The following is a 25,805-nucleotide window of genomic DNA, read 5'->3' as shown; positions in this document are numbered from 1 at the left end:
TTTGATTCAAGGTTTAATTCAAGCTATTAATCTTTCTTATAAAGTAGTTTCTAGTAAAAGAAAGATGGATGCCTCTTTACTTGAAGAGATTCAAGATTCTGAATCTGGACAGGAAAGTGAAGGGTCAGATATAGGTTTTTCTCCTCAGATTTCTGATTCAGAGTCAGAGGAGAGCTCAGTTTTTGATTCTCCCTGTGGGGGCTTCCTTTTTCTCTGAGACTATTTCCAGAATATGCCAGTGATTTTAATGGGAGAACACTGAGGTTTCTCAGTCCCTCAGAAAATACAGCGAGCTATTACTGAAGGACTTTCCAGAACCTTCACCCGTTCCTCCACTTCTGTCACCTTTGGAGGATGTGTGTCTTACTTTGTGCAATTTTCCTGATAGTCAGCCCGCTGCTCCTAAAATGCAGATTGGATGTATAAAGTTCCTCAGTCTATTTAGTTTATATACACTCTTTCCAAACCTGACCCAGCAGCTGTAGCTTTAGTTAATCCTACTCCTGCTAAACTTTTAGTTAATTTCAGTCCTGCTCTTTCTGTTCAGGATGAGAAGATTATTGATAAGTATGGAGAAATGTGTATGCTTCTGCAGGTTTGATTTTCAGAATTTTGAATAGTCAGGCTCATATATCAAAGTTTGTTATGACTGATTGTGAAAGTATGAGGAATGTTTTGTCTGCAGCTTTTTCTTGTGAGCACATATCTAATTTAAATAATTTAGTTTCTTCACTTGTACATGTCACAACTCGTTGTTTACAGAGTGTATGACTCATTTGATACTTCTTCCAGGGCTATGGCTACTGGTACTGTTTTGAGGAGGTTTGCCTGGCTGCATCCTCAGAACCCCACAAATGATGTTAAAAATTAGATTTTAACTTCTCCATTGGGTAGAGATTTAGTTTTTGGTCCCTCTGTTGTAGAGGTGATCAAAACGTGTAATGAAAGGGATAAGTTGATACAGGGAATCTATTTAGCCTTCCTTTTCAAAATGTTCTAAGGTATTCATTCAGTTTTAGCAAAAAAACAAAGTAAACAATCTTAACAAAATGCAAGTAAACATATTTAAGAGGAAATGGCAAAAGTGTTCCAAAAAATATTGTAACCACCCAAAACCAAGAGCCATCCAGTAAATCAGAATGACTAATTAAGGGACTTTGCCACTGCATCAACCCCCCCCCCCCCCTCTTTGGCAACAGATAGTTTCAGGCAAATGAGTTCTGAAGATCATTCATCAAGGTTACAGATGGCATTGGGAAGAAATTCTTCCTTTCCAGGGGGTAATCCCTTATCCATCAGACTATTTTTATTTATTTATTTATTTTTATTTTATTTTACATTTGTTTACCGGGAAAGTCCAGCTCGGCATGTGTCAATTTTCACTGGAGGCCCGGGGAGAAAAGCTCCAAGTAATACAATGGCAAATACACAAATCCACAATTCAGACAAGTATTTGTTGGCATATACATTGGCACATACACAAATTAGCAATTCAGACAAGTATTCAATGTGAGTCAACAATTCAACAAGTATTAAATATGAATTATATCAACAAGACGTTTCGTTCTGATTACAGTACTAATTAAGCTCACAAGTAGCATTTGCAATACATACTTGCATAGAGAGAAATTATTTATTTTTTGTTGTCATGGAGGTACTATGTTTAATGGTAGTTTAGAGAAAGACCATATTTAGTTATACTTTGGGTGTAGAAAGTGAAGTTAGAGTTTAGGGTGTGGTTTGTCCTGGGGGAATGCAGGGGCAGTGTCAGGAGTTTGCTAGGTGATTTTTCAGGAATGATTTGAATTGTTTTGATGAGGAAATGGAGGCAAGAGTAGTCAGTAGAGTGTTCCATAGTTTGGAAGTATAGTTGGAGAAAAGGCCTTCTCCGACTGCGTTTTTTGATCTAGTAACTTGTAGTAAATATTTATCATCAGAGCAGAGGGATCGAGGAGCAGAGTATGGCTGGATTAGATGTCTGAGGGGTGGAGTTTTGTTTGGATGGTGTAGAATTTGGTGGGCTAGGCTTAACTGGTTAAAGTGTAGGAGTTGTGGGAGTTCAAGTCAACTGAGCTGTTTGAGGGAGCGGCAGTGATGTGACCAGTATGGTGAGTTGGTGGCAAATTTGGATATTTTGTTATAGCAGGCTTCTAATTTAAGGTCTGATTTCCATAGGTTGATAAGGATAAGGGGATGCATATAAAAGTGTAGATAGCAGGTGAGTTCTGGCCATGGTGATTCTTGTAGTAGCTGTTCAGAATTGGGCATTTCTGTACAGAAGGCCTAGCTTTTTGTGGACTTTTTTGGTGGTTTGGTCTATATGGAGGTCAGATTTTAGATTGTTGTCAGTTACTATCCCAAGTAGTTTGGTATGGGTAGTTGGAGTTATAATGGTGTTATTTTTAGAGTAAATGTTGAAGGTTGGGGGGTTGCATTCCTAGTGGGACAGAAGATAAGGAGGTTGGTTTTATTGGGACTTAGTATCAGGTGGGAGTTGGTTAGCCAGTTTTCCACTGATAGGAAGGCGTCTTGGGTAAGGGTTTGGAGAATTGTAAGGGATGGAGCTGCACAGATCAGGGTTGAGTCATCAGCATATTGAATTATGCTGGCCTTTGAGGGTAGCAGTGTATAGCTGGTTGGTAAAGAGTGAGAATAGGAGGGGTCCAAGGATGGAGCCTTGTGGGACCTCAATTGTGACTGGGAGGGTGTGAGAGAGGGTTTGTTGCCAACAAACGGCTTGTTGCCTATCTGCTAGGTAGCAGTGGAACCAGTTAAGAGTTGTGATATTAATGTTTAGGGAGGAAAGGACATTAATGAGTTTGTGGTGGCTGGCCATGTCAAAGACTTTTGACAGGTCTAGGAATAAGGCTGATACAGATTGGGAGTTTTCTAAGTTGGTTAACTTCGTTGGTAAAGGTCAGTAGGGCAGTTGTACTATGTGCAGGATGAAAGCCATGCTGGGTACTAGATAGTAGGTTTTGTGAGGTGAGGTATTTCATGAGCTGTGTGTGTACTATTCTTTCTAGGATCTTGGAAAGGGGAGAAAGAATGGCAATGGGGCAGTAGTTAGTAAGTTCATATGAGGTCCTGCCTTTGTGGAGGGGTATTGTGTGATATTTTCCAGATAGAGGGTACATGTGCTTCAGCTAATGACCTGTTAATGAGTATAGCTTTAGGATAGGAGATGGCTTCTGCTGGGATTTTAAGATAGTCAGCTGGAAGGTTGTTGGTAGCTAATGTTGTAGGTTTTAGTTTTTTCAGGTGCTTTTTGATGTAGCTGGTGGATATTGGTTGTAATTTAAAATGGGTGGAGATGTCTTGTGAGGGTGAAGTATTGATTGATTCTGGGAGGGTATTTGTGTTAGATTGTTTGTTGGCTAAATTTAGAATGGTTTCTGTGAAGAAGTTGTTGAATTGGGTAGCTGTGCTTCCATTGCCGTTAGTTGTTTTTGGAGTGGGAGTAGCAATATTGCCTGGTTGTAATAGGTTTTTGACTGCAGCCCAGACCTTTTGTGGATCTTTTTGGTGCTTGGTTTGGATACTTAGGTAGTATTTAGATTTGTTTGTTTTCATTTGTTTTTTGGCTTTGTTTTGAAGTTCAAGGAAGCTCTGTTTAATGGTATTGGATTTGTCGTTATGGTACAATGACCAGGCTTTATCTCTGGCTTTAAGTAGGGATCTGGTTTCTTTGGGTAGCCAGAGGGTGTAGTTGGCTTTGACTCTTAACATCTGTTGGTGGTGGGTGGGTGTTGAGAATATCAAGAGAGGTGTTGAAAGATAGTACTGCTTCATCTGGGGGTATACATTTGAGGTATTCCCAGTGACAGTTTTTTAGGGCAGAGATAAAGTTGTCAGGATTAAAATATTTTTTATTTATGATTGTATGGTAGGTGGTTTGGTGTGCTGGGTGGATACGATCATGAAGGAGAAATGTGGGGCTGTGGTCACTCAGGTTATCAGGGAGATGGCCTGAGTGGGATACAAGGCGGGATGTGTTTACTAAAATCCAATCTAGTATAGAGTTTCGTTTGGAAACCTTGTCGTTTCTAGTGGGAGCTGTGATGGTTTGGGTGAACCCGTAAAGGTTCACGTGAATAGTTGGACTTTGTGAGGAGCATAGGAACCAATCTATATTGAAATCACTCATGATGACGGTCTTTTGGCGGAGGTGATTGGAGCACCACTGTAATAGGTTTTTAACACTAGAAGTGCTGTTACCAGGTGGTATGTATCCTCCTTTAATGTTAAGTTTTTTTCTGGAGTTAATATTTAATTTAGCTATAATAATCTCTGCATTGTCTATGTGTGGGATAGAGGAGTTGTAGTGAGAGGTGATCTTTGTATAAGATTGCTATGCCACCCCCTTTTTTGTTTGTTCTGTCTTTACGTAGAATGTTGTAGCCTGGGGGTGTGATCTCATTACTATCAATGTGGGGTTTCAGCCAGGTTTCTGTTATTGTTACTATATCTGGGGAGTAGTGGAATAGCAAAGCTTGCAGATTGAGTTTTTTTGGCAATACTTCTTACATTAATGTTGAGCAGGAAAAGAGATGATTTGGATCTTTGGTGGATGATAGGTTTCATTGAGGTGGAAGCGGTAGTGTAGGATGAATGTTGTTGGGAAGGGGGTAGTGTGGGCTGAGTGCTGGTGGCACCAGGGTTGGGGTGTATGTTTCCTGCTAGACTTAGTTGTTTGTGTAGGTAGTGATAGAGTTTGGAGAACTTAAATAGGAGCTTGGTGAATCTAAGTGTTTATTGAGATTTAGTTTGCTGTGGAAGGACTCTAAGGGTATAATAGTCTTTGATGGTTGTGTGGAGGAGGGCTGGGGCTACAAGAGAATGAAATGGGTGATTAGGTGTTTGATAGATGGTAGTATGCCAGGGAGTGTGTGTGATATAATATAGGGAGGCATTATAAGCTGAGAGGGTGTATAACAGGAGTAGAGGTGAAGTGGATGTGGTAAGTAGTAGAGTTTGTTTTAGGCCTGTCATTATTTGGGGGGTGGGTGGAGGATGTAAGGGTGTAACTGTATGGTATGTAGATATTGGGAAAGGAGTTTCAAAGGTAAATTGGGAGGTGTGTGTATGTGTGAATGGGATTGGTAGGTGTAGGATGGGCATGGTTATGGTTAAGTATAAGTTCAGTAGCAGTGGGGCTGGGCAGGATTTGGGGTAGGGCAGAGACGGAGTGTGTGAACGAAGTGAGTGAATGGAGTGGGTTCAGTTTCAGACCACGAGGCTGCAGTTGTGCTCAAAAAACAATCAGCTGGGTAGTATGAGGTAGGTAAGCTTTACTGCTTGATAGTTCTGCCTGACCGAGCCTGTTTCATCATTTAAACTTACTTTTTGGCAGGGCAGTTTCACCATGTCGGTGTACAAATGATAGCAGTAAGTTATCTAATCAGGGTAAAGTAGGGACTAGAAGCTGGGTGAATTAGGTAGGTACCTAGCGACCGGCAAGTGTGCATACCAGATAGGGCAAAACTAAAGGGTTACACAAAGCACAGATTTTTTAGCTTATATAACAACATGCACTGTTGCAGGGGGGTTTCCTGGGAGGTAGCAGTTGGAATCTTTGATTAGCCGATACCAGGAGATTGGAGAAGACCTTTAGGTTTGAAATTCCCGTGGGTGCTCCTCTTAGCACTCTGTGATAGGTAAACTGTTGCAGGGGGGGTTTCTGGGAGATAGCAGGAGGAATCTTTGATTAGCCGTTATCAGGAGATTGGCAAGGACCTTTAGGTTTGAAATTCCCGTGGGTGCTCCTGTTAGCACTCTGTGATAGGGAAACTGTTGCAGGGGGTTTTCCTGGGAGGTAGCAGGTGGAATCTTTGATTAGCTGATACCAGGAGATTGTAGAGGACCTTTAGGTTTGAAATTCCCGCGGGTGCTCCTCTTAGCACTCTGTGATAAGGAAACTGTTGCAGGGGGTTTTCCTGGGAGGTAGCAGGTGGAATCTTTGATTAGCCAATACCAGGAGATTGGAGAGGACTTTTAGATTTAAAATTACCATGGGTACTCCTCTTAGCACTCTGTGATAGGGAAACTGTTGCAGTGGGTTTTCCTGGGAGGTAGCAGGCGGAATCTTTGATTAGCCAATACCAGGAGATTGGAAAGGGCCTTTAGGTTTGAAATTCCCGCAGATGCTCCTCTTAGCACTCTGTGATAGGGAAACTCTTGCAGGGGGGTTTCCTGGGAGGTAGCAGGCGGGATCTTTGATTAGCAGATACCAGGAGATTGGAGAGGACCTTTAGGTTTAAAATTCATGTGGGTGCTCCTCTTGGCACACTGTGATAGGGAAACTGTTGCAGCGGGTTTTCCTGGGAGGTAGCAGGCGGAATCTTTGATTATCCGATACCTGGAGATTGGAGAGGATGTTTAGGTTTTAAATTCCCGTGGGTGCTCCTCTTAGCACTCTGTGATAGGAAAAAGGTTTTCTCAAATGCTTTCCCAGGGAGTGATAGAACCAGTTCCTCCTTCCCAGGTGGGGGAAGTTTGTTATTCAGGGGTATTTTCAGTCCCAAAGAAAGAAAATGCTTGAAAACAAGTTCTGGATATTTCCTAAACCTGTTTGTGATAGTGCCCATGTTCAAAATGATGTCACTTCACAACCTGTTACCAGTTCTTCCTCATTCATATTTCCTGGTAACACTAGATTTAAAAGATTCTTATCATCACATCCCTGTTCATCTAGACGTTAGGAATTTTCTTAAGGTTTTGTGCGTCTGGAACACATTATCAGTGCTCTCTTACAGAGTGTCCACATATTTCCATATTTAGATGACTTGCTTACCTGTGCAGAGTCTTTTTCAAAGTGTCAGGAATCTCTCTCTCTCTCTTGGGTGAGGGATCTCTTACACATTCTGGGTTTCCAAGAGAACATTCAGAAGTCAGGTAGACACCTCAGTTCAAAGAGCTTTTCATCCACAGGAAAAAAATAGATCTATATCCAGAGCTGTTTCTAAGGTTCTCCATGCAGACTTTGGTTGCTACAAGGAAATACCTCAGGATTTTGAGTCTCGTGATCTATGATTCACAGGATACCCCTGGCAAGATTCCGCATGAGAAAGATATAGTGATGTCTGAAGTCTCTTTGGTCCCAACACCAACATTCTTTGCCTTTTCTAATCCCAGTGCTGAGGTTTGTCAGAAGAGAAATCAGTTGGTGGAGATATCAGATTTCCTTAAATCCAGATCTCTGTTTCTTCCTCCCTGTTCTAAAGCAGTCAGTCACCACAGATGCCCCAGACTTTGCTTGAGGAGCAGTTTCAAAAGGGAACATGTGTAAGGTGTATAGGACACCAGGGACAGATTCAAGCACGTAAATATAAAAGAGATGCTTACTCTGAGCAAGGCACTCAACTCTCTGAATCATCTTTGGTCCCTGGGACCTTTTCACGTTGTTAAAGATAATATTACAGTCAAATGGTACATCAGTAACCAAGGGGGAACCAAGTCATACCTCCTTTGCAGGCTAGCCATGTTTGCTTGGGGTATAGATTCACAGCATAGTCTCACTCTAAAGGCATCCTACATTCCATCCAAGCAGAATTGTGTTGCAGACAAGCAGAGCAGGACAAGGGCAGACCCTCACGAATGGAAACTAGGACAGGGGGTCTTTTAGAATTTGATCCATCTGTGGGGAGTTCCTCAAGTAGACCTGTTTGCCTCCTGTCTGAACAGTCAGCTGGCAAGATTCTGCCCCAGGATTCCATGTAAGAAGGCTTGGAAGACAGATGTGTCTTCTTTTGCTTGGACCAGAATGTTTCTATATGCTTTTCAACTCTTTCCACTGATATTCAAGGTACTACGTAAGATTCAGAAGGAATCCCCCAAGGTCACTGTGGTGATTGCCTTCTGGCTCAGGTAACAGTGGTTCTCCCTTCATTTGGAAATGGCCAGGGGCAGTTATCATAAGCTTTCTCCCAGACTGAATCTAATCACATAAGATCAAGGGTGTTTGATGCACCCTGACCCCAATCAACTTCACTTGACTGCCTGAATGATAGGGTCTTAATTCCCCTTAGGCACCTGTTTACTGAGGATGTGCAACAGGTACTAACTGAGGCAAGAAACCCTGCTAATAGAAAATCATGTATTATCAAATGAAAAAGTTTTTCTAGTTAGTGCCAACAACATAACCTGCACCCAATATTTGTGTGAATTACTGTCCTATGGCTTTTCTTACTCCTGCATCAAAGTCCATTTACTGGCCATTTCAGCATGTCTACCAGTGGAGCCTCCTTTATCAATGCATTGTCATGTCAAAATGTTTTTGAAAGTGGTTTTGATTAAGAAGTTTCCAAGAAAACCAGTGGCCCTTCCTTAGGATCTTACGTTTGAGTTGGAAAGGATAGAATGTAAAGATTTTAAAAAAGAAAGGGTCCCACAAGCTATTGGGGTGGTGATTGGGAGGTGCTTTTAGGAAAAAAGGGAACTTGTATGGCAGCTGAAGTTGAATGCTACCCAGCACCCTGGTGTTAACAACAAGGTTTTGATTAACAGTATTTTCTGGTTGAGATCAGGGAAGTTAGAATTACAACTGCAATTTTAGGAAACTATTTATGAATTTTTTGTGATTTTTTTGTATTTGTGTATATTTTTAATACTCAGTGTATTTTTGACATAATTTTTGAAAAGGTTTTTATAAAAGTGTTTTGTACGTTTTTTGAGCCCTTGTATTAATTGGACACAATACTATATAGGTAGAGTGTCTTTAAACCTGTTTGTAATGTGATTGGATAAACGAATTGTTAGTATGTTAATGAGATTTGTTAGGGGATTTAAATGGGGCAGTGTATAATGGTTTTGTTGTTCTGATGACGTTCTGTAATAAAACAAACAAAAGTGCTTAATAAACAACAAAATTATGTTTCTGTTTTAACATAGCTCTTTACCACGACTTGGCAGTGCTTTTTCTTATTAATAGTTGTATGTTAACACTGTGCAGAGTTTCTTTGATCTTAATTTTGTGTTAGAAAGTTAACACTTACTCTGTTTGAACCAGCTAACCTGGTTGACTTAAGGTTTTTAACTTGGAAAACAGTCTTGCTGATTGCTGTGACCTCACTAAGAAAAGTATCAGTTGCAAGCTCTTAAGGTGAATCAGCTGTGTCTCATTTTCTGCAGGGACAGAGTTTCATAGAGAACTTATCTTTTTATGCCTAAATTGGTATCTGAGTTTACTTTAAGGCAAACTATCCAACTTGCCATTTTTTTTCCTGAACCTAAAAATGAGGGAGAAAGGGTACTCTGTTCCTTGGATGTCCACAGAAGACTCAGGTACTCTCTTGACACAACTAAATCTTTCAGAAATTCAGATCAATTGTTCATTTCTTGTGAAGGTAAGAAGAAGGGACAACCAGTGTCAAAATAGACAGTTTCAAAATGGTTGTCTAAGTCTAAGGCTATTACCTTTTGTTATACTCACCACAGCAAAACTATTCCAGTTGGGGTGGTGGCCCACTCTACCAGGGTTTTGACTTCATCCATGGCTTTTTGGAAAAGATTGGCTTGTAGTCCAGTAGCTTGGTCCTCTGTACATACTTTTACAAAGCACTATAAACTTGATTCTTTCTGTAGGTCTAGATTAGGCTTTGCTAGAGCCATTCTCCAGGGGCTCCTGGACTCTTCTCCTTCCGCCTCCTAAATGTAGTAAGCTAGGGTAATCTACACTTCTAGCTAAGGCTACTGCAGCAGTGGTAAATATGATGAACATAGTACAGTTGTATAAGTAAATTTACTTTACAGTAGATGTTCGAATGATCAGTGCTGCAATAGCCTCTCCCTCCCTCCATCTCCCTTGTTTTTGGGTGTGTTTATGCCAAGAAGTGAATACTTATTTTTTGAAGATTCTAGCATTATCTTTTTTTAGGGCTCATCCTCCCTCTCTTTCTTGGCATGAAAGCTCTGAAGGGCTTGGCACCCAAATCTGTCTTGTTAGTCAGCTCAGCTTGAGCTGACTGACAGGTTGGGAACCTGGAAGGTACCCTGAAGCTTTGGAAGCTGGCTGGCTGTTATATCCTTGGCAGGATATAACCCATACAGCTAAGGCTACTGCAACAGTGATCATTCAAATATCTGCTATTGTAATAAGTTTACTTACACAACTGTACTTTTGTCAATTACTCCACTTTGTTAGATTTTGTTGTTTGCATACCTGTTGTGGAATGAACACAGGAATTTGCATGACATTATGCAAATCTATGTGTTCATTCCACAACAGGTATGAACACATAGATTTGCATGACATTATGCAGTCATTTACATACCATGAATACCATACTATTTTTTCTGCAGCATGATTGTGCTACATGTGTTTCTCAATTGCCCCTGGCTACAAGTAGCCACTCATCACACTGTTTTACATTAGCAGTACAGTGGAGTAGCAATTATCCAAACATCAATTATCTGAACTGTCAATTTTCCGAATGCAACCTTCCTAAGAGTTGCGTATGTATGTGCTTCTTTCCTAAAGCGCAAAAATTAACATTTGTTCATGCTTCTGGTTCAGAGAAGGGAATTTAATGTTCATTGCTGCTGCTCCTGCTTAACAGAAGGGAATTTAGCATTTGTTGCTGCTTCCTCTTCATGGAATTTAACATCTGCAACGAGTAAGTGTGTGTGTGCACGCTTGTGTGTGTGCGCGCGCACGTGTGTGTTTTTTCTCCTCTAGTTTTCCCATATTCTCAAATTCTGATCACTCTGCTCATCATCGTTTTGCCTTCTTTGTCCAATTTGATTTGTTTTCTATGTCTTACAGGTAGTGTAATACAGTAGTCACAACTGTGATGGAGTGCAATAATCTAAATTTGATACTGCCAATCCACCTTCATTAAATGTTCTCATCATGGTGTCCCAGCTTATCCTAAACTGCTGCACATCCCATAAATATTTGAATGTCTTTTTTGATCTGAGAACATTCATCTTGCTTATATATAAATGCCTGACCTAAGTACAGAACTAAAGGGACTATAAACATTTTAATTGCTTGTATTATTTATGTGTATCCGTCTTTACAGTCTTCCAACATTTTATAATTTTCCTTATCTTTTTCCACTTCTGTTCCTATGATTCCTTGGGCTACTCCTGTTTTTTCTTTGGTATAAGTATAATGTCACAAGACAGTGTTGAGTGGCACATCCAGATAATGACATAAGTAGATTCCCTCTTATCTGGTCTCGCTGGGACCGGACTTTAGGCTGAATAAACAAATAGCTGGCTAATCAGAAAAAGCATACAAAATAATAGCTGTTAAGTTGTCTATCTCGCCTTCATTCTTGCTGGATGGGTTCGGAGCCAATCCTCGGCTCCGACTTGGCCAATACTAAAGCTCGAGAGCTAATTCCACTGGCTCGAGGCTCCCCTATATCCCACAATGCTAGGCGGTAACTGCTCAGATCTCATTTGCCGCTTAGCTGACGGGCTGCTTCTTCTACCGGCTCTGGCAGGTTAGTAAGTTTTTTGATTAGAAACTTCTATTTCAACCCCTAAATTTTGTTCCTTTAACATAGTTTTATTTGTAGTATTTCAGATAGTTTAAATCGGGTCCCCCTCTAGTGTCTAAAATTCCTTCTTAACTTTTAGGCCTTTGGCCCTCCCTTCCCCTAGTCCTTCAGTGTGACTGAATTTTATTTTTTGCTTAAGGGTGTGCTTGTGTTTTCACACTAGTTTTACTATGTCTAAAGACTCTAAGGTCTCAGGCTTCAAGAAGTGTGATTCGTGCTGTCAGAAAATGTCTCTGACAGACGGTCACACTTCTTGTGAGTATTGCCTGGGACCTTTGCACCTGCAGGACTCATGTGCTGTGTGCCATGGTTTCGGCCCTAGAGTCCTGCAGGAACGCAAAAATAAATTGATTTTGCATGGCTTATTAAAGCCTGAAGGCCCCCCGACCCAGTCTGTGTTGGGGAGGCCTTCTAAGACTTCCAGACAGTCGGCTCCGGCTTCAGAGCCGTCCTCTGGAAGCATCAAAACTGCTTCGACATCGGCTCTGGCTGGAGCCGATGTTTCCAAGCCTCGGAGCCGAGGCTGATAAGACTCAGTTGGCTCCGATACTTTTATCGGAAAAACCTTTAAGAAAGAGATCTAGGTCTCCCTCCATCGGCTCCGTTCACTCGGCACCAGGATCCCCTCTTCTTTCGGAGCGGAGCCATAGATCGCATTCCTCATGGTCTTCCAGGCTATCTGACCACGATTTGCAAAGGGTAGTGAGTAGACTTCTCAAGTCCGAGGCGCTGGCCCAAATGCTTCATCAGTCATCAGTCAGTGGCTATTTCTGTCCCTCAATGTGTTCCTCCTCCGACTCCTTTGAGCTCGGAGCCGGGGCTCATCGGGGCCATGACTGTCGGTGCGTCGGATCCGATACCTTCCCTTTCGGCTCCGTCATCTGCTCCGATCTCCTCTTTGGAGGGATCTCGGCGCCGAGTTTCCCTTGTCGGCTCCGAGGGGGCGAGTGGCATCGGACCCTTGTCCGACCCAGCTCTCCCTCTCGGTGCTTCGGTGCTGGTGAGTTTGGCTCCGACATCGGTCTCGGAGCCGTCCCTCTTGTGCCGGGGGGGGTCCTAGTCTCTTCGGAGCGGGGACCTCCGGCCTTGCCTGATAGGGGTGCCTTTGAGGTCATGCGGAGCATGCTAGAACCAGTGTCTGCCCCACAGTCGGCTCCGTCAGCCCCTCCATCATCAGTGCCTGCGGTGATTTCTACACACACCCTTGCTTCAGTCTGCAGAGAGCTAACTCCTCAAGTTTCCCCATTGGGAATTTCCTCCTCTTCCGAGGCCTCTCCTGACCCAGTAGGAGAACCCCCTAGGAAGAGGCAGTGCAAGAGGAAGCACATCGACTCCCCTGAGTCTATCACCTCTGACACTGACTTAGAGGAATCTGAAGGTTCCCCTCGATCCCCCTCTGAGGATGACATCCTTGAGATCCTGAAACAGAGGGGGAACTGGCCAGCCCTTAACCCTTCAGAGGATGAGTCTGTGTACCTTGAGGCGTTCGGCTCTCGCCCTTCTACCTCCTGGGTGTCCCCTCCCTTTGACCCCCTTATGGAAGTGGTGGCAAAGAAGGCCTGGACGGCTCCTGATTCAGTGGAACCCACCCCGAGGAGGCCGTCCAAGTTTATTACTGCCCCTAGAGATAAAGATTTTTTGTTTAAAGGCGTCCCCGTTGATGCCATGGTTGTGGCCGCAGCCACTAAGAAGGAGTTAGCCGATCCTTCGGTACCTGTCCATCCTCCTAATAAGGAATCTAGGACCATGGACAGGTACGGTAAGCGGATGTTCTCATCAGCGACCTTTTCAATGCGGTCGCTGAACTACTTATGTCACTTCACTCATCTCCAGAGAGATTTACTCAAGGATATGAGTGAAGAGGTAAAGGATCCAACAGCTGAGGGGTTCCAAGACAGAATGAACTCCCAGTTGGCAACCCTGAACTCCATCGTTAACTTCTCCATGCGGCTTATCTCATATGCTGTGGATGGAGCGAGTAGAGCCGCAGGCACAGGCGTTGCCCTACGACGTCATGCCTGGATGTGGCTGTGCAACTTTGCGGACCCTTTCAAGGTGTCCTTCACCAATTCCCCCTTTGATGGATCACCCTTGTTTGGTCCTCAGGTGAAGGATACATTGACTAGGTGCGAGGTGGAAGGTAAGACTCTCTCTGCCATGGGAGTCCGTTTTTCTACCCCTTCTAGGCCTTATCCCAAAGGTCAGAGGGGAGGAAAGATGTGGTTCCGCAAACAAACCCAGAGAGTCTCGTCTGTCGCACAAGGTCGATTCCCCTCTAGAGGCAGAGGGGGGAATAACAATAGACGCCTCCCTAGAGGCAGAAGAGGTCCGCAGAACCAGGGTAGCAGAGAAACTTTCTCTGATAAACCCTTTCAGCATCCCTGAGGAGCTGCCCGGCTGTCCACCTTCAGAGGCAGTCTGGGGAAGATTATCCCTGTACCCAAAAGCCTGGCTTTCCCTTACACAAGACAAATGGGTACAGTCGATCATATCTGAGGGTTACAAAATTCCCTTTATTCACATTCCATCCCAACCCAAAGGATCCCTTCCAGACGTTCCACCCAGTCTAAGGGAACAAGCAGCACTAGAAATTTCAAAGCTGCTATCAAAAAGAGCTATCCAGTCAGTCCCAGCAGACCAACAAGGATCCAGAATCTACTCCAAATTATTTTTGGTACCAAAAAAGACAGGGGACTGGAGACCCATACTGGATCTCAGCAATTTAAACAAGTATGTCAAAAAAACAAAATTCCGGATGGTCACGCTACAGTCCATTCTACCCTTCTTGGGTCAGGACAATTGGATGTGCTCGATAGATCTTCAGGACGCGTACTACCATATAAAGATGAACAGACGCTCCAGGAGATTTCTCTGCTTCAGGCTGGGAGCCAATCACTACCAGTTCAGAGCCCTGCCCTTTGGTCTCACTACAGCCCCCTGAGTGTTTACCAAATGCATGGCAGTGGTCGCGGCTCACTTGAGACGTCAAGGATTCCAGGTGTTTCCATATTTAGACGACTGGCTCCTTACTGCCACCACCAGACATCAACTACTTCTATCCAGAGACTTCACTATCCAAACTTGCCAAGCTCTAGGCATTTCAATAAATTTAGAAAAATCTGCCTTGTCACCTTATCAATCTATTACCTTTATAGGCTCCACATTAGACACACTCAATCTTTCAGCCAGACTTACAGAGCAGAGAGTGTCAGACATCCGCAAACAAGTTTACCTTCTCTTACAATGCAAAAAAAGTCAAAGCCAGACTAGTTTTGAAGGTATTAGGACTCATGGCAGCAGCTATCCCCCTTCTCCCCTTAGCTCGCTTCCATATGAGGATCCTCCAATGAATGCTGTTTACTCAATGGTCCTTCCAACAGCTCCCGATGTCCCACACCATATTGATAACTCAATCATGCAAGAATCAACTGTCTTGGTGGATGACATCGGCTCAGGTTCTCCAAGGAAGACCCTTCACTCTCCCTCCCCCAGTCGCCACGTTGATAACAGACGCCTCCCTGGTTGGGTGGGGGGCATTATCAGGGAAGGACAGTCCAGGGCACGTGGCAACCTTTCGAGTGCCACTTGCACATAAATGTCTTAGAGATGAGAGCAGTGCTTTTAGCGTTGCAAGCCCTTCACGACTCTCTTCCCACAGGGACTATTGCAATTCAGACGGACAACATGCCCGTAGTGTGGTACATCAACAAACAAGGCGGAACCAGATCATACCCCTTATGTCGAGAGGCACTCAGACTTTAGCAATGGCCAATCTCTTCTCAGCATTTTCTGGTAACAACGCACATTCCCAGGAAGTCCAACGTGATTGCAGACAAGTTGAGCAGGGCAATTCTCATGCCCCACGAGTGGTCTCTGAAGAAATCAGTACTGGAAGAAGTGTTCCAACAATGGAGCCAGCCTTGCTGCGATCTTTTTGCTACTCACCAAAACAGCAAGTGTCACGACTTCTTCACTCTCTTCCCATTACCAGGCCATCCCACCAGAGACGCTCTAGTCCACGATTGGCCCCGGGGAATTCTGTATGCCTTTCCCCCTTTTCCACTGATAACTCAACTAATTCAGAAAGCTATCGCCTTGAGAGCGACAATGATCCTCATTGCCCCTTACTGGCCTCGACAGATATGGTTTCCGTTCCTTCATCGTTACCTTTTGGAGCAGCCTTGGCATCTGGACCCAGTGCCAGATCTGTTGACCCACCATTCGGGCCAGCTGCACCAATCTCTTCATTCTCTCAACCTCACAGCGTGGTTTCTCCGATTCCGACCTTAGTCAGGCTTCCCTTAATATCTCGCTTGGTCCGAGATATCTTGATAGCCTCTCATAAATCTTCCACCCGGAAGATTTATAATAGCAAATGGAAACGCTTCTCCTTTTGGGCGACATCAAAAAATATAGATCCCTTCACTGCACCTATCCAGTCTATTCTTGACTTTTTAGCAGAACTCTTTCATTTATGATCTTCTTCATCTACCATTAGAGTTCAGTTGGCTGCTATATCTAATTATCATGTAGGTGTCTCGGAGTCTAGCATCATGGCTCACAAACTCTGCAAAGCCTTTTTAAGGTGCGTTTTTCTTCTCAAACCTCCAATCAAAGATCCCCCGCCTCAATGGGACTTGAACTTGGTTCTGGCATCCTTAATCCTTCCCCCTTTCGAACCAGCGGCTTCATGTTCTCTGAAGTTGCTTTCATGGAAGACACTTTTTCTAGTAGCCATAACTTCAGCGAGAAGGATATCTGAACTCCATGCTCTGTGTAGTCACCCTCCTTACTTAGTGTTTCACAAAGATAGGGTATCCCTCCATACTAATCCATCCTTTTTACCTAAGGTTTCTTTTCAAACAAACCTAAACCAAACGATTGATCTCCCCGTATTTTTCCCTAACTATTCCAACAGGTCGGAACAAAAGCTACATTTTCTGGATGTTCACCATCAACTTAGATATTATTTAGACAGGACTAAACAATTCAGGAAATCTGATCAGCTTTTTCTATCATATGCGGAAGGGAAATCGGGCCATCCAGTTACTAAAGTTTCCCTTTCTAGATGGCTCACCTCTACAGTTACCTTCATCTATGAGATCAGATATCAAAAATTACCTTCAAGACCTAGAGCTCATTCAACTAGGGCATTAGCTACATCCGTAGCTTTTCAGGACAGGCTACCAATAGATTCCATTTGTGCAGCAGCCACTTGGGCTTCTCCTCATACCTTCATTTCACATTACAAATTGGACATGGTCTCCAGAAACCGTGCCAACTTTGGTTCCACTGTTCTCAAGAGTCTGTTCCGATAGGCCGCCCGGGATAAGGTGCTAGGGACGCGGTCCCATCCAGCAAGAATGAAGGCGAGATAGACAACTTAACATTAAGAAGTTATGTACCTACCATAACGTTTCATGTTAGTTGTCTTCTTCTCGCCTTCTTTCTTGCGTCCCACCCTCCTTCCCCCAAGCCTGGACAGACCGATAGGAATTCATTTTGTGATCTTCCTCTGGAAGAGTTTCATTCCCACACATTCTACCACCTCTATTTCCCCTTTTGTTAGGTCTGGGATACCTTACACTCTGGTTTATATAGAGGTGGGTTACCCTTCTCCATACTATGGAGACTAGAATTGCTTGGTCTAGCTATCAAACGAGATCTGAGTAGTTACCGCCTAGCATTGTGGGATATAGGGGAGCCTCAAGCTGATGGAATTAGCTCTCGAGCTTTAGTATTGGCCGAGCCTCGGTTCCGAACCCATCCAGCAAGAAAGAAGGCGAGAAGAAGACAACTAACATGGAACGTTATGGTAGGTACATAACTTCTTATTATTGGTTATAAATCATCTAGAATAAGAGGACTTGTGTTAGTTGCATTTTTCTAATGAACATGAAGTCTAAAACTCAGATGTCTGTCATTATTTAGCCCAGAGGAGCCGGAAGTGTTGTTCTTCTGTTTTTCCTAGGACTGCGCCAGAAATTTATTGGCCGGTTAAAGAGGAGGCCAGTTAAAGAGAGGCTGGATAAGAGGGAGTCTACTGTAGTGAGATTCCATCCCCACCCACAAGTCTAAGCCACACATATGAAGATCAGTGCAGATGCCTTCTTTTTTGACTGCACTTTGATGCTAATGAAACAGGAATTGAAATCCATGAACTCCTGATTTGCTGGGTAGGTGCAGGTCTTCAGGTTCGTTTGCAGCCCACACAAAACCAGCACATTCTACTTGCTTTGCAAGGCTTGTGAGCTGGGAATAAGGGTGTCGCTTCTCTGTCTCCATTACTGTGCATGATACTGTGGCTCTGTACTCTACACACTCCAACGCACCTTGAAATCAGCTCACCTGCCTTGCTTTCCAAATGGCAGGGACAAGAGCCAATTAATGCATACACTCTAACTCGAATATTCAATAAGCATTGAGCTGGGGAGTAACTGGCCTCTAAAGACTCCAGCTAGATTTTAACCTAATGGCTTAATTCTGTGGCTGAGGGTGATCCTCTTGGCTGGTACCGTCTTTAGTGAGGGATGCGATACGAGCATGCAGGGATGGAGAGACGAAAGGCAGCAAACTGTGGAGATGACAGGGCATGAAAATGGGGCATCTGGAGCAGGGATAGCAAGCAGCATCCAGGGGAAGTCTGGCCATGACTGACACAGCCAGGTACTGCTGTGAACAGAAGATGAAGCTGGGCACTTTGAGATAGGATGAGGGTCCTTACTATTGTCCACTCGTACTATGATTTGGTATGTGGCCACTTTGATAGCAAGTGCAATCAGCAGCACCAGAGGTCTGGCAGCAGCTCAAAATGAGATGAAATGCAACCCCCACTCCCCATTCCCAGCTTGTGCTACCTTAGACTTTTAGGGCTGAAATAAAAGTATTGAAGAAATAGTGAAGTTGTAACAAGTGCAACTGCTGTCGGCTTGGATGGAGTAGTGTTAGTTTGATACAAAGTAGCCAAGTTCATGTTGCGGATGCTGATGTTTATGTTGGAAGGGAAGCTCCTGGAAAAAAAATACTTTTATTTATTTATTCATTCAGTGGACTTTAATGTGCTGATGGAAGTGACATCTCAATTTTGAACTTTCTTATAGGTTCATAGGTTGGTACGAGGTTATCGGACCTAGGGCCTATACAAGCCTAGCCATAACAATTCCCTGGATAGTTCTTCCCACAATATCTTCTTCCCCGGACCCCTGTCTAGCAGGGCGACTGACGTGATCCCCGGGGTGAATTTCCTATCTCCCATCCAGTCGTCAAGGTTCCTTTTAAAGAGGGCCAAGGAGGCGCTCTGATTGACATGTATGGGCAGCCTATTCCAGAGTATGGGGAGTCCCCTGGGTTAGGAACCTATGCCTCCAGCATGTTTTGTTCATTGTGATGACAAGGTTTAGATCCCTGGAGCATGTGGCTCTGAGGGTTTGGGATTTCTTTAAGTGGAGCATGTCCAACAGCTCAGGGTTTGACATGGCCTTGTATGTTAAGCAGAGATCGCCTCTGAGTAGACGATATGCCACAGAGTATAGCTAAAGTTTTTTTAGACGGTCAGTATAGGGCATCTGCTTTAGGCCTGTAATTCTTTTAGTGAGGTATTTCTGCTGCCTTTCCAGCTGTTGCAGATGTCTTGTGAGGTACATGCCAAACGAGGCGTTGTACTCTATAATGGGTCTAATGAGGGATGAGTACAGTGGGACAATGACCTCCTTTTTTCTGGATGAAAAGCCCTTAGTGATGAGGTGTGCCACATAGAAGCATTTCCTGACTGTTGTGGCAATGTGGTTATCGAAGGTGAAACCACTGTCCACCTGTGTCCCTAAGTCTCTCATCACACTTTTGGTGTTTAGTGTACTACCACCTATGTGGTAATTCATGGGTACATGTTTTTTTCCCAAAGGGGATAACTATACATTTCTTGGCATTAAGCTTGAGTCCATGGCTGTGTCACCAAGCATCTGTTTCTGTAAGGCCCTTTTGTAGAATATCCACATCATTTGGGGATTCAGTAATGGCTCTCAGTTTGCAGTCATCTGCGAACTTTGTTAGCCAGAGTCCCTTAGTGTTGGCCTTTACTTCAGAGAAGTAGATGCCAAACAGGAGCGGTCCCAGGACTGAACCCTGAGGTACTCCACTTGTCACTTGTCTGGAGCTGGATATGGAGTTGGCTACTTTTACAGACTGGGTTCTGTCAGTAAGCCAGTTGACAATCCATGGAGTGTCTTAGGGATTCTTCTTAAATATTTTAACTGTTGCTGGTGTAGCTTTTATTGAAATGCTTTGCCAATGGCTACTTGATCTACACCATTTACATCAAAAACATTTTTAGAAGTTTTTTATCTGGTATATGTCTGATTATCCGAACAGTTTGATTATCTGAACAACCCTATGTCCTAATTAGTTTGGATGATTGACACTCTACTGTATGTGCAAAATGTTTCTAAGTATCTGACTTGAAGTGTGAAACACACAACACCGTACTACAACCCCAGGTCTTGCTTCTTTGCAAAAGTATTATCATCCTTAATATAGTCAAAATGATTCCATGTGTTCAACATTCTAATGGAAGCAGGCTTTGCAGTACAGTTATTTCTTACGTTCACAGCCAGAATTCTGCAGGTGAATAGAGGTAGTAGTACAGTATGCAGAAATCTTCCATTCTTAAAAAAAATTATCATATATTTTCCCCAAGCTGTGCTAAGACTCTGGAGGATAGATATGGTGGGGTGAAGCAGGCTGAACCCTTTGCAGCAAAGGAACTAATTCCATTCCCTTCAAAATACTTGTATTGCTTGTGAAAGATGTTTTTGATGAGTCGTAGTAAACCCATCAGTAAATCAGTTTCACAGAACTTGTACCTTGGAATGTTCCAAATTAATGATCAATCAGTTTGTGTTGTGTTCCTCTTGGGCTGTGTATATGCTAAATAAACATTGCTTACCTCTATGTTTACCTTATCCACTTGATGACTTTTTATTTTGCAGGTAGGTGGAGATGGTTACCTGAAACTGAATAGTTCTGCTCTCAACAATGAGTTCTTCACTTCTGCTGCCCAGGGATGGAAACAGCGACTAGCTGAAGGTAAGTGGCATCCAGATTGTAGGAGTCAAAAATATTATCAATGTTTTGATAATGCACTCGTGTGTGTCTGTGTGGGACCTACATTACAAGCACAAAGTTTCAAAACTTCGAACTGCAAATGGTCGAGACCATAAGATCGAAGTTTTGAAACTTCAAAATTGTAATAAAAAAATAAAAACAAAAACATTTTTTTTATATTTTTACCGGAGGTGGGCAAGACCCCCTGCACCCCCCACCCCCCTGCTGTAGGGAAGCAGTAAAATTCCCATTCCATGCTGTACGGCAGTCTCCATTCAAAATATTCGAAGTGTCAAAACTTTGATCTTATGGTCTCGACCATTTACATTTTAAAGTTTTGAAACTTCGAGCTTGTGAAGAGAATCCAAGTGTGTGTGTGTGTGTGTGTGTGTGTGTGTGTGTGTGTGTGTGTGTGTGTGTGTGTGTGTGTGTGTGTGTGTGTGTGTGTGTGGCACAATTGATGGAGCCTGCAAGACCAGTTTGATAATGTTAAGATATGTCACACTGCAGTAAAAGCAAAGAAAAAAATAAACCATGGTAAAATAACCACAGTTATGTTCAGCACTGCAGTGAATGAGCTACTAAGCACAGCAGTTGTCTGTCTTTCGAACAAAATACTTATTGGAAGGAGTCTGTTGCTCATCTATTGTCGGTGTGCAGATAAAGTGACCGCATCTGTTATAGGTCTTGCTGAAGATGATTAGATTTCCTCAGAGCTCTGAGTAACACTGCCTAATCTCTGAGTAACACTGCCTAAATCCATATAAATTGTGTCAGTACACTCAGAACAATATATCTTACTGTAGATGAACATGTATTTCATGATCACTGCATTATGTCAACTACATAAATTCTTTCTTTTTCAGTAACAGAAAATACTTCAAAAGGGAAGAAGTGTGAAAGACTGAAATTCTACTTGTAGGTATAACAGAGAATGATCAGAGAATGAAACGATATAATTGCAACTAAGTACATAGAAACAGCACAGCAAAAGTATAATCACATGAATAACAGTGTATAATAACAAAATCTGGTGTTGGTACATATTTATTTTAGATTACCAGGCATCCAGTTGGAGGAGCCGGTGACTGCCTCCAGAGTTTTATAGCCTAGAAAAGTCTCAGGGATTATATTGCATTCTACTAAAAGACCACTTTACTCCTGCTGTTGTTGACTGTTATTGCCTCTAGGCTGGTAACCGTTCTGAAAGTTACCATGGCCATGTTGGTTCCCTTTAGACCTCTGGTTGTTTCTTTGTTTTTGTTTTTTTTTTTTTTGCTGTTAGTCATGATAAATCCAGAAATGATATGGGTTCCACTGCATCCTTAAAAAGGTTCATTGTGGAGTTAGGAACATAACACCAACAGTGGTCAAGGTCTTATCTTCTTTTTTCCTGTTCCACAGTTGATTTCCTTAGTGATGGGATGAAAAGAAGTAGCACTGTTAAAGGACACTAGTATGCATTGTGTAACGACAGTAGTGCTGTATTATCCAGAGGCTGTATGATTCCAAGCTCCATTCATTCTCCTTGCCAGATGTCCTAGCCCATCAAAAGACTGCAGCAAGAAGGGATGTATTAAACTTCATACAGAAAAGATCCAAAAGATTTTCTCATCCATCAGACCAGAAAAGATAAGGTTATTACTCCAGGTTCTTTTCAGCCCCCAGAAGACAAAGTACTACAAGACTTATTATTGATCTGAGTGGCCTAAATTAATTCATCCCCAAAAAAACTTTCAGGTTTGTCAAAGTGCCATCCCTTCTTTCCTGTCTGTAAGAAGGAGACTGGATGCTCTTTGGACTTCCAAGACACCTAGATCCACTTCAAGATAGCACCTACCTCTATTTCAAGATAGCCAAGGAGTACTGAAGGTTTCTCTGCTTCTGGTTAGGAGCCAGGTATGATGAATTTCTACGTGGACAAACCTCAAACCCCAGGATGTTCACAAATTGCATGTCTGCTGTTTCTGTGAACCAGAGGCTGGAAGCTACTACTACAGATAAAAGGTTGATCTCCAGTTGGGAGTCTCTTTTGAGGCTCTTCCAGTCATTGGAAATTAACAATGAACATTAAAAAGTCCAAATTGGAGCCCTCTCAAATGTTTTCATTTTATAGGATGGACTCTTGGTACTCTATTCTGCAGGCTATTTCTTTCCATGGACAGAATCCTTCCTCTGATAAACTTGGTATTTCAAATTATTCGTTCTCAGGCAGGCACAGCATTGCTGTGTCAAGGGCTGTGTTAACAGGACAATAATTGACAATCACATTCTTGAGGAAGCCATTTCTTTTGCAACCAGGCTTAGCCCCTGCTTACTGATTCTTCTCAGTGGTCGCTCAGTCCATGTCTAGTGCAGAAGTCTCGCTGTGACCTATTTGCATACCCATCCAACATAAAGTGCAGCAACTTCTTTTCCTTCGTACTTATTTAGATGAATATCCCACAATGTTGTCATGTAAAATGGCTCCCAAGCTGCCATTATGTTTTCCTCTCTTTCCCATTATTCCAAAATTCATACAGAAAACCAAACAGAACAAGTCCAGAGTCATTCTTATAGATTGTTTTGGTCTTGATAAGTGTAGTTTCCTCCTGTTAGGCCTCATCTTCTAGAGAAACGTCTATGTCCGAGGACCCTCAGAACCTTGTGACCCACCCATCCAACAGTCCTTACCTAGACCTTCAGTCCCTGTGCTTAACCATATAGTTATTCCAGTAATGACCAGACCCTTTATACTTTGCCAGGGTAATCTAGGAACTGACCTCTGACCAGATGCACATTATTAGAAAAGCGAACAAGATTAAACTGACATATTTTTCTATATGGGCTACTTCTATAGGTTGGAAACTTTCACAACTCCAGTGCCAGGTCTGACAAGTTATCTTTCCCAAATGTCTGACTCAGTGTTATGCTGTTATTCTGCTAAAGTACATCTTGCTGCCACTTATAACTTTTGTCAAGATTCTAATGCTTTGAAAATGTGTGAAGCCTTTCTGATAGGTACTTTTCTTATCAGGCCTCTTATTAAGGATTTTTTCCTCCATAGGATTTTTACTTTGCTTCAGAGAAATTGACCTTTCTTTCTTTCTTTTGAAGTAACTACTATGGCAGAGTTGAAATATGTACCATGGAAAACTCTTTCTTAGTGGCCATTATCTCAACTAGAAGAATTTCTAAGTTGCAAGAATTATGTGTTAATCCATCATACTCAAATTTCCGCAAGGATAGTGTCACTACATACTAGCTCATCATTTATGCTTAGCTCATTCCCTCCAATGGAGCTCTGGAAGTTTGCTGTGTAACTTCTGATATGAAGAGCCTAAAGTTTTAAATAGGTTCATAGAATAGGTAAAATGGGATTTTTAAATATTCCCCGACCTACTCTGCTCTGTCCCACCATACACTGCTGGCCTCGCTCGCTGTCTGCACCGTGTCAAATCCAGGTGCTTCCATCCCTCTCTAATTCTCTGCAAAGAAATCTCCCCCGAAAGGATATCCATACCAGGACTCCTGAAGTGCTCCCACAAGTCCGTTTTACATAGTCTGTCTGCACCGCGCCAACTCCGGGTGCTTCCATCCCTCCCTAATTCTCTGCAAAGAAATCTCCCCCAAAAGGATATCCATACCAGGACTCATGAAGTGCTCCCACAAGCCCATTTTACATAGTCTGCACCTCGTCAACTCCGGGTGCTTCCATCCCTCCCTAATTCTCTGCAAAGAAATCTCCCCCGAAAGGATATCCATAGCAGGACTCCTGAAGTGCTCCCACAAGTCCATTTTACATAGTCTGTCTGCGCCATCTCAACTCCGGGTGCTTCCATCCCTCGATAATTCTCTGCAACGAAATCTCACCCAAAAGGATATCCATACCAGGACTCCTGAAATACTCCCAATAAGTCCATTTTACATAGTCTGTCTGCACCGCGTCAACTCCGGGTGCTTCCATCCCTCTCTATTTCTCTGCAAAGAAATCTCCCCCGAAAGGATATCCAAACCAGAACTCCTGAAGTGCTCCCACCAGTCCATTTTACATAGTATATGTACTTGTAATTATCTGCTATTTTGTGCTCACAATACACTAGCACATGTGCTCCCTCCGTGCCTGATAAGCAGCCTACGGTGATCCTTTATTTTTCCCTTCAAACTCCCTTACATGCTACACCCATCAATTGGATGTACTGGTTCTTAAGCTGCCATTCTCCATTATTGCCACTACATGACACTGTCTACCCATCTATAATCTCTACTCAAGCACCACAGTAAACCGTGCTTCCCCTGAACAGACTCGTTCCCTTCTTACAAATCTTACTTTGCTGACTTGCTTTGTCTAAGTGCATCCTACTTTTTTTTCTGTCCCCTGACTCCACAGTGTGGACTCACCTCTGCTGTTCTGCCCCCACAGTCCATCCAAGTATCCTTGCTCCTGCTACTGCCCACTGATTGATTCCTGATAGCCACCCTCTCTGTGGCTCTCTCACATCTTCTTTTCCCTGCTTTCCCAGGGCCTTCCTCCTCTTCCTGTTACCTCCCTCTTCTCTTCCGATCTGTCTACGCCCCCTTCTTCATACCTGCCTTCCCGTCCTTAGTCTATATAGTGACACTGCTACCTGTGGCACCATTTTTAAGTATTCCCCTGACCTACTCTGCTCTGTCCCGCCGTAGGCTGCTGGCCTTGCTCGGTAAGTACTGCTCTGCATCTATCTGCCAACTTTTGTGCAAGGAAATGTATACTACTCCATACTGTTGACAATGTTTGTGCTCTGCAGTCTTGTTAGTTGTAATGTGGGCTAGCCGTGCAAACACACTCAACAGCAATTTGTATAGTGCCCTGAATGCACGCCACACGCTATCCCCTCAATTTGGTCTTTTATCTCTGTTGCTCTACACTGTATTGTGAATTGGTTCTTACTTAGCTAATAATTATGGATAACTGCTGACAACTGTGTTTTAATTATTAGTTTGTCTATAAACAGCTATACTAAAAGTCTGTTGCTTGACCCCTCGGACTTAACTACATTCTGCAGCTAATACTGTATGTTATCCCTTTATGTTGAAGCGGATTCAGAGACTGCTGACAACTGTGCTCTAATTATTAGTTTGTCTGTAAGCAGCTATACTAAAAGTGTTGCTTGACCCCTGGGACTTAACGATGTTCCACGGCTAATACTGTATGTTATCCCTTTATGTTGAAGCAGATTC

General features: G+C 43.1%; 1 protein-coding gene across 1 annotated transcript in view; it reads left to right on the top strand.

Moving 5' to 3' along the window:
* Positions 1–25,805, top strand: part of ASXL2 (ASXL transcriptional regulator 2) — a 2,483,396-nt gene that overhangs the window by 2,241,370 nt on the left and 216,221 nt on the right. Inside the window, exon 8 of the mRNA XM_044062884.1 lies at positions 20,492–20,588. Within this exon, the coding sequence (XP_043918819.1) occupies positions 20,492–20,588 (97 nt within the window). The remainder of the gene's footprint in view (positions 1–20,491; positions 20,589–25,805) is intronic.

Source organism: Protopterus annectens, chromosome 2.part1 (assembly GCF_019279795.1).
Source record: "Protopterus annectens isolate FY-2018-M chromosome 2.part1, PAN1.0, whole genome shotgun sequence".
Lineage (NCBI taxonomy): Eukaryota > Metazoa > Chordata > Ceratodontiformes > Protopteridae > Protopterus > Protopterus annectens.
Note: the sequence above shows the minus strand (reverse complement) of the source record. Positions and strands in the feature narration are given on the sequence as shown.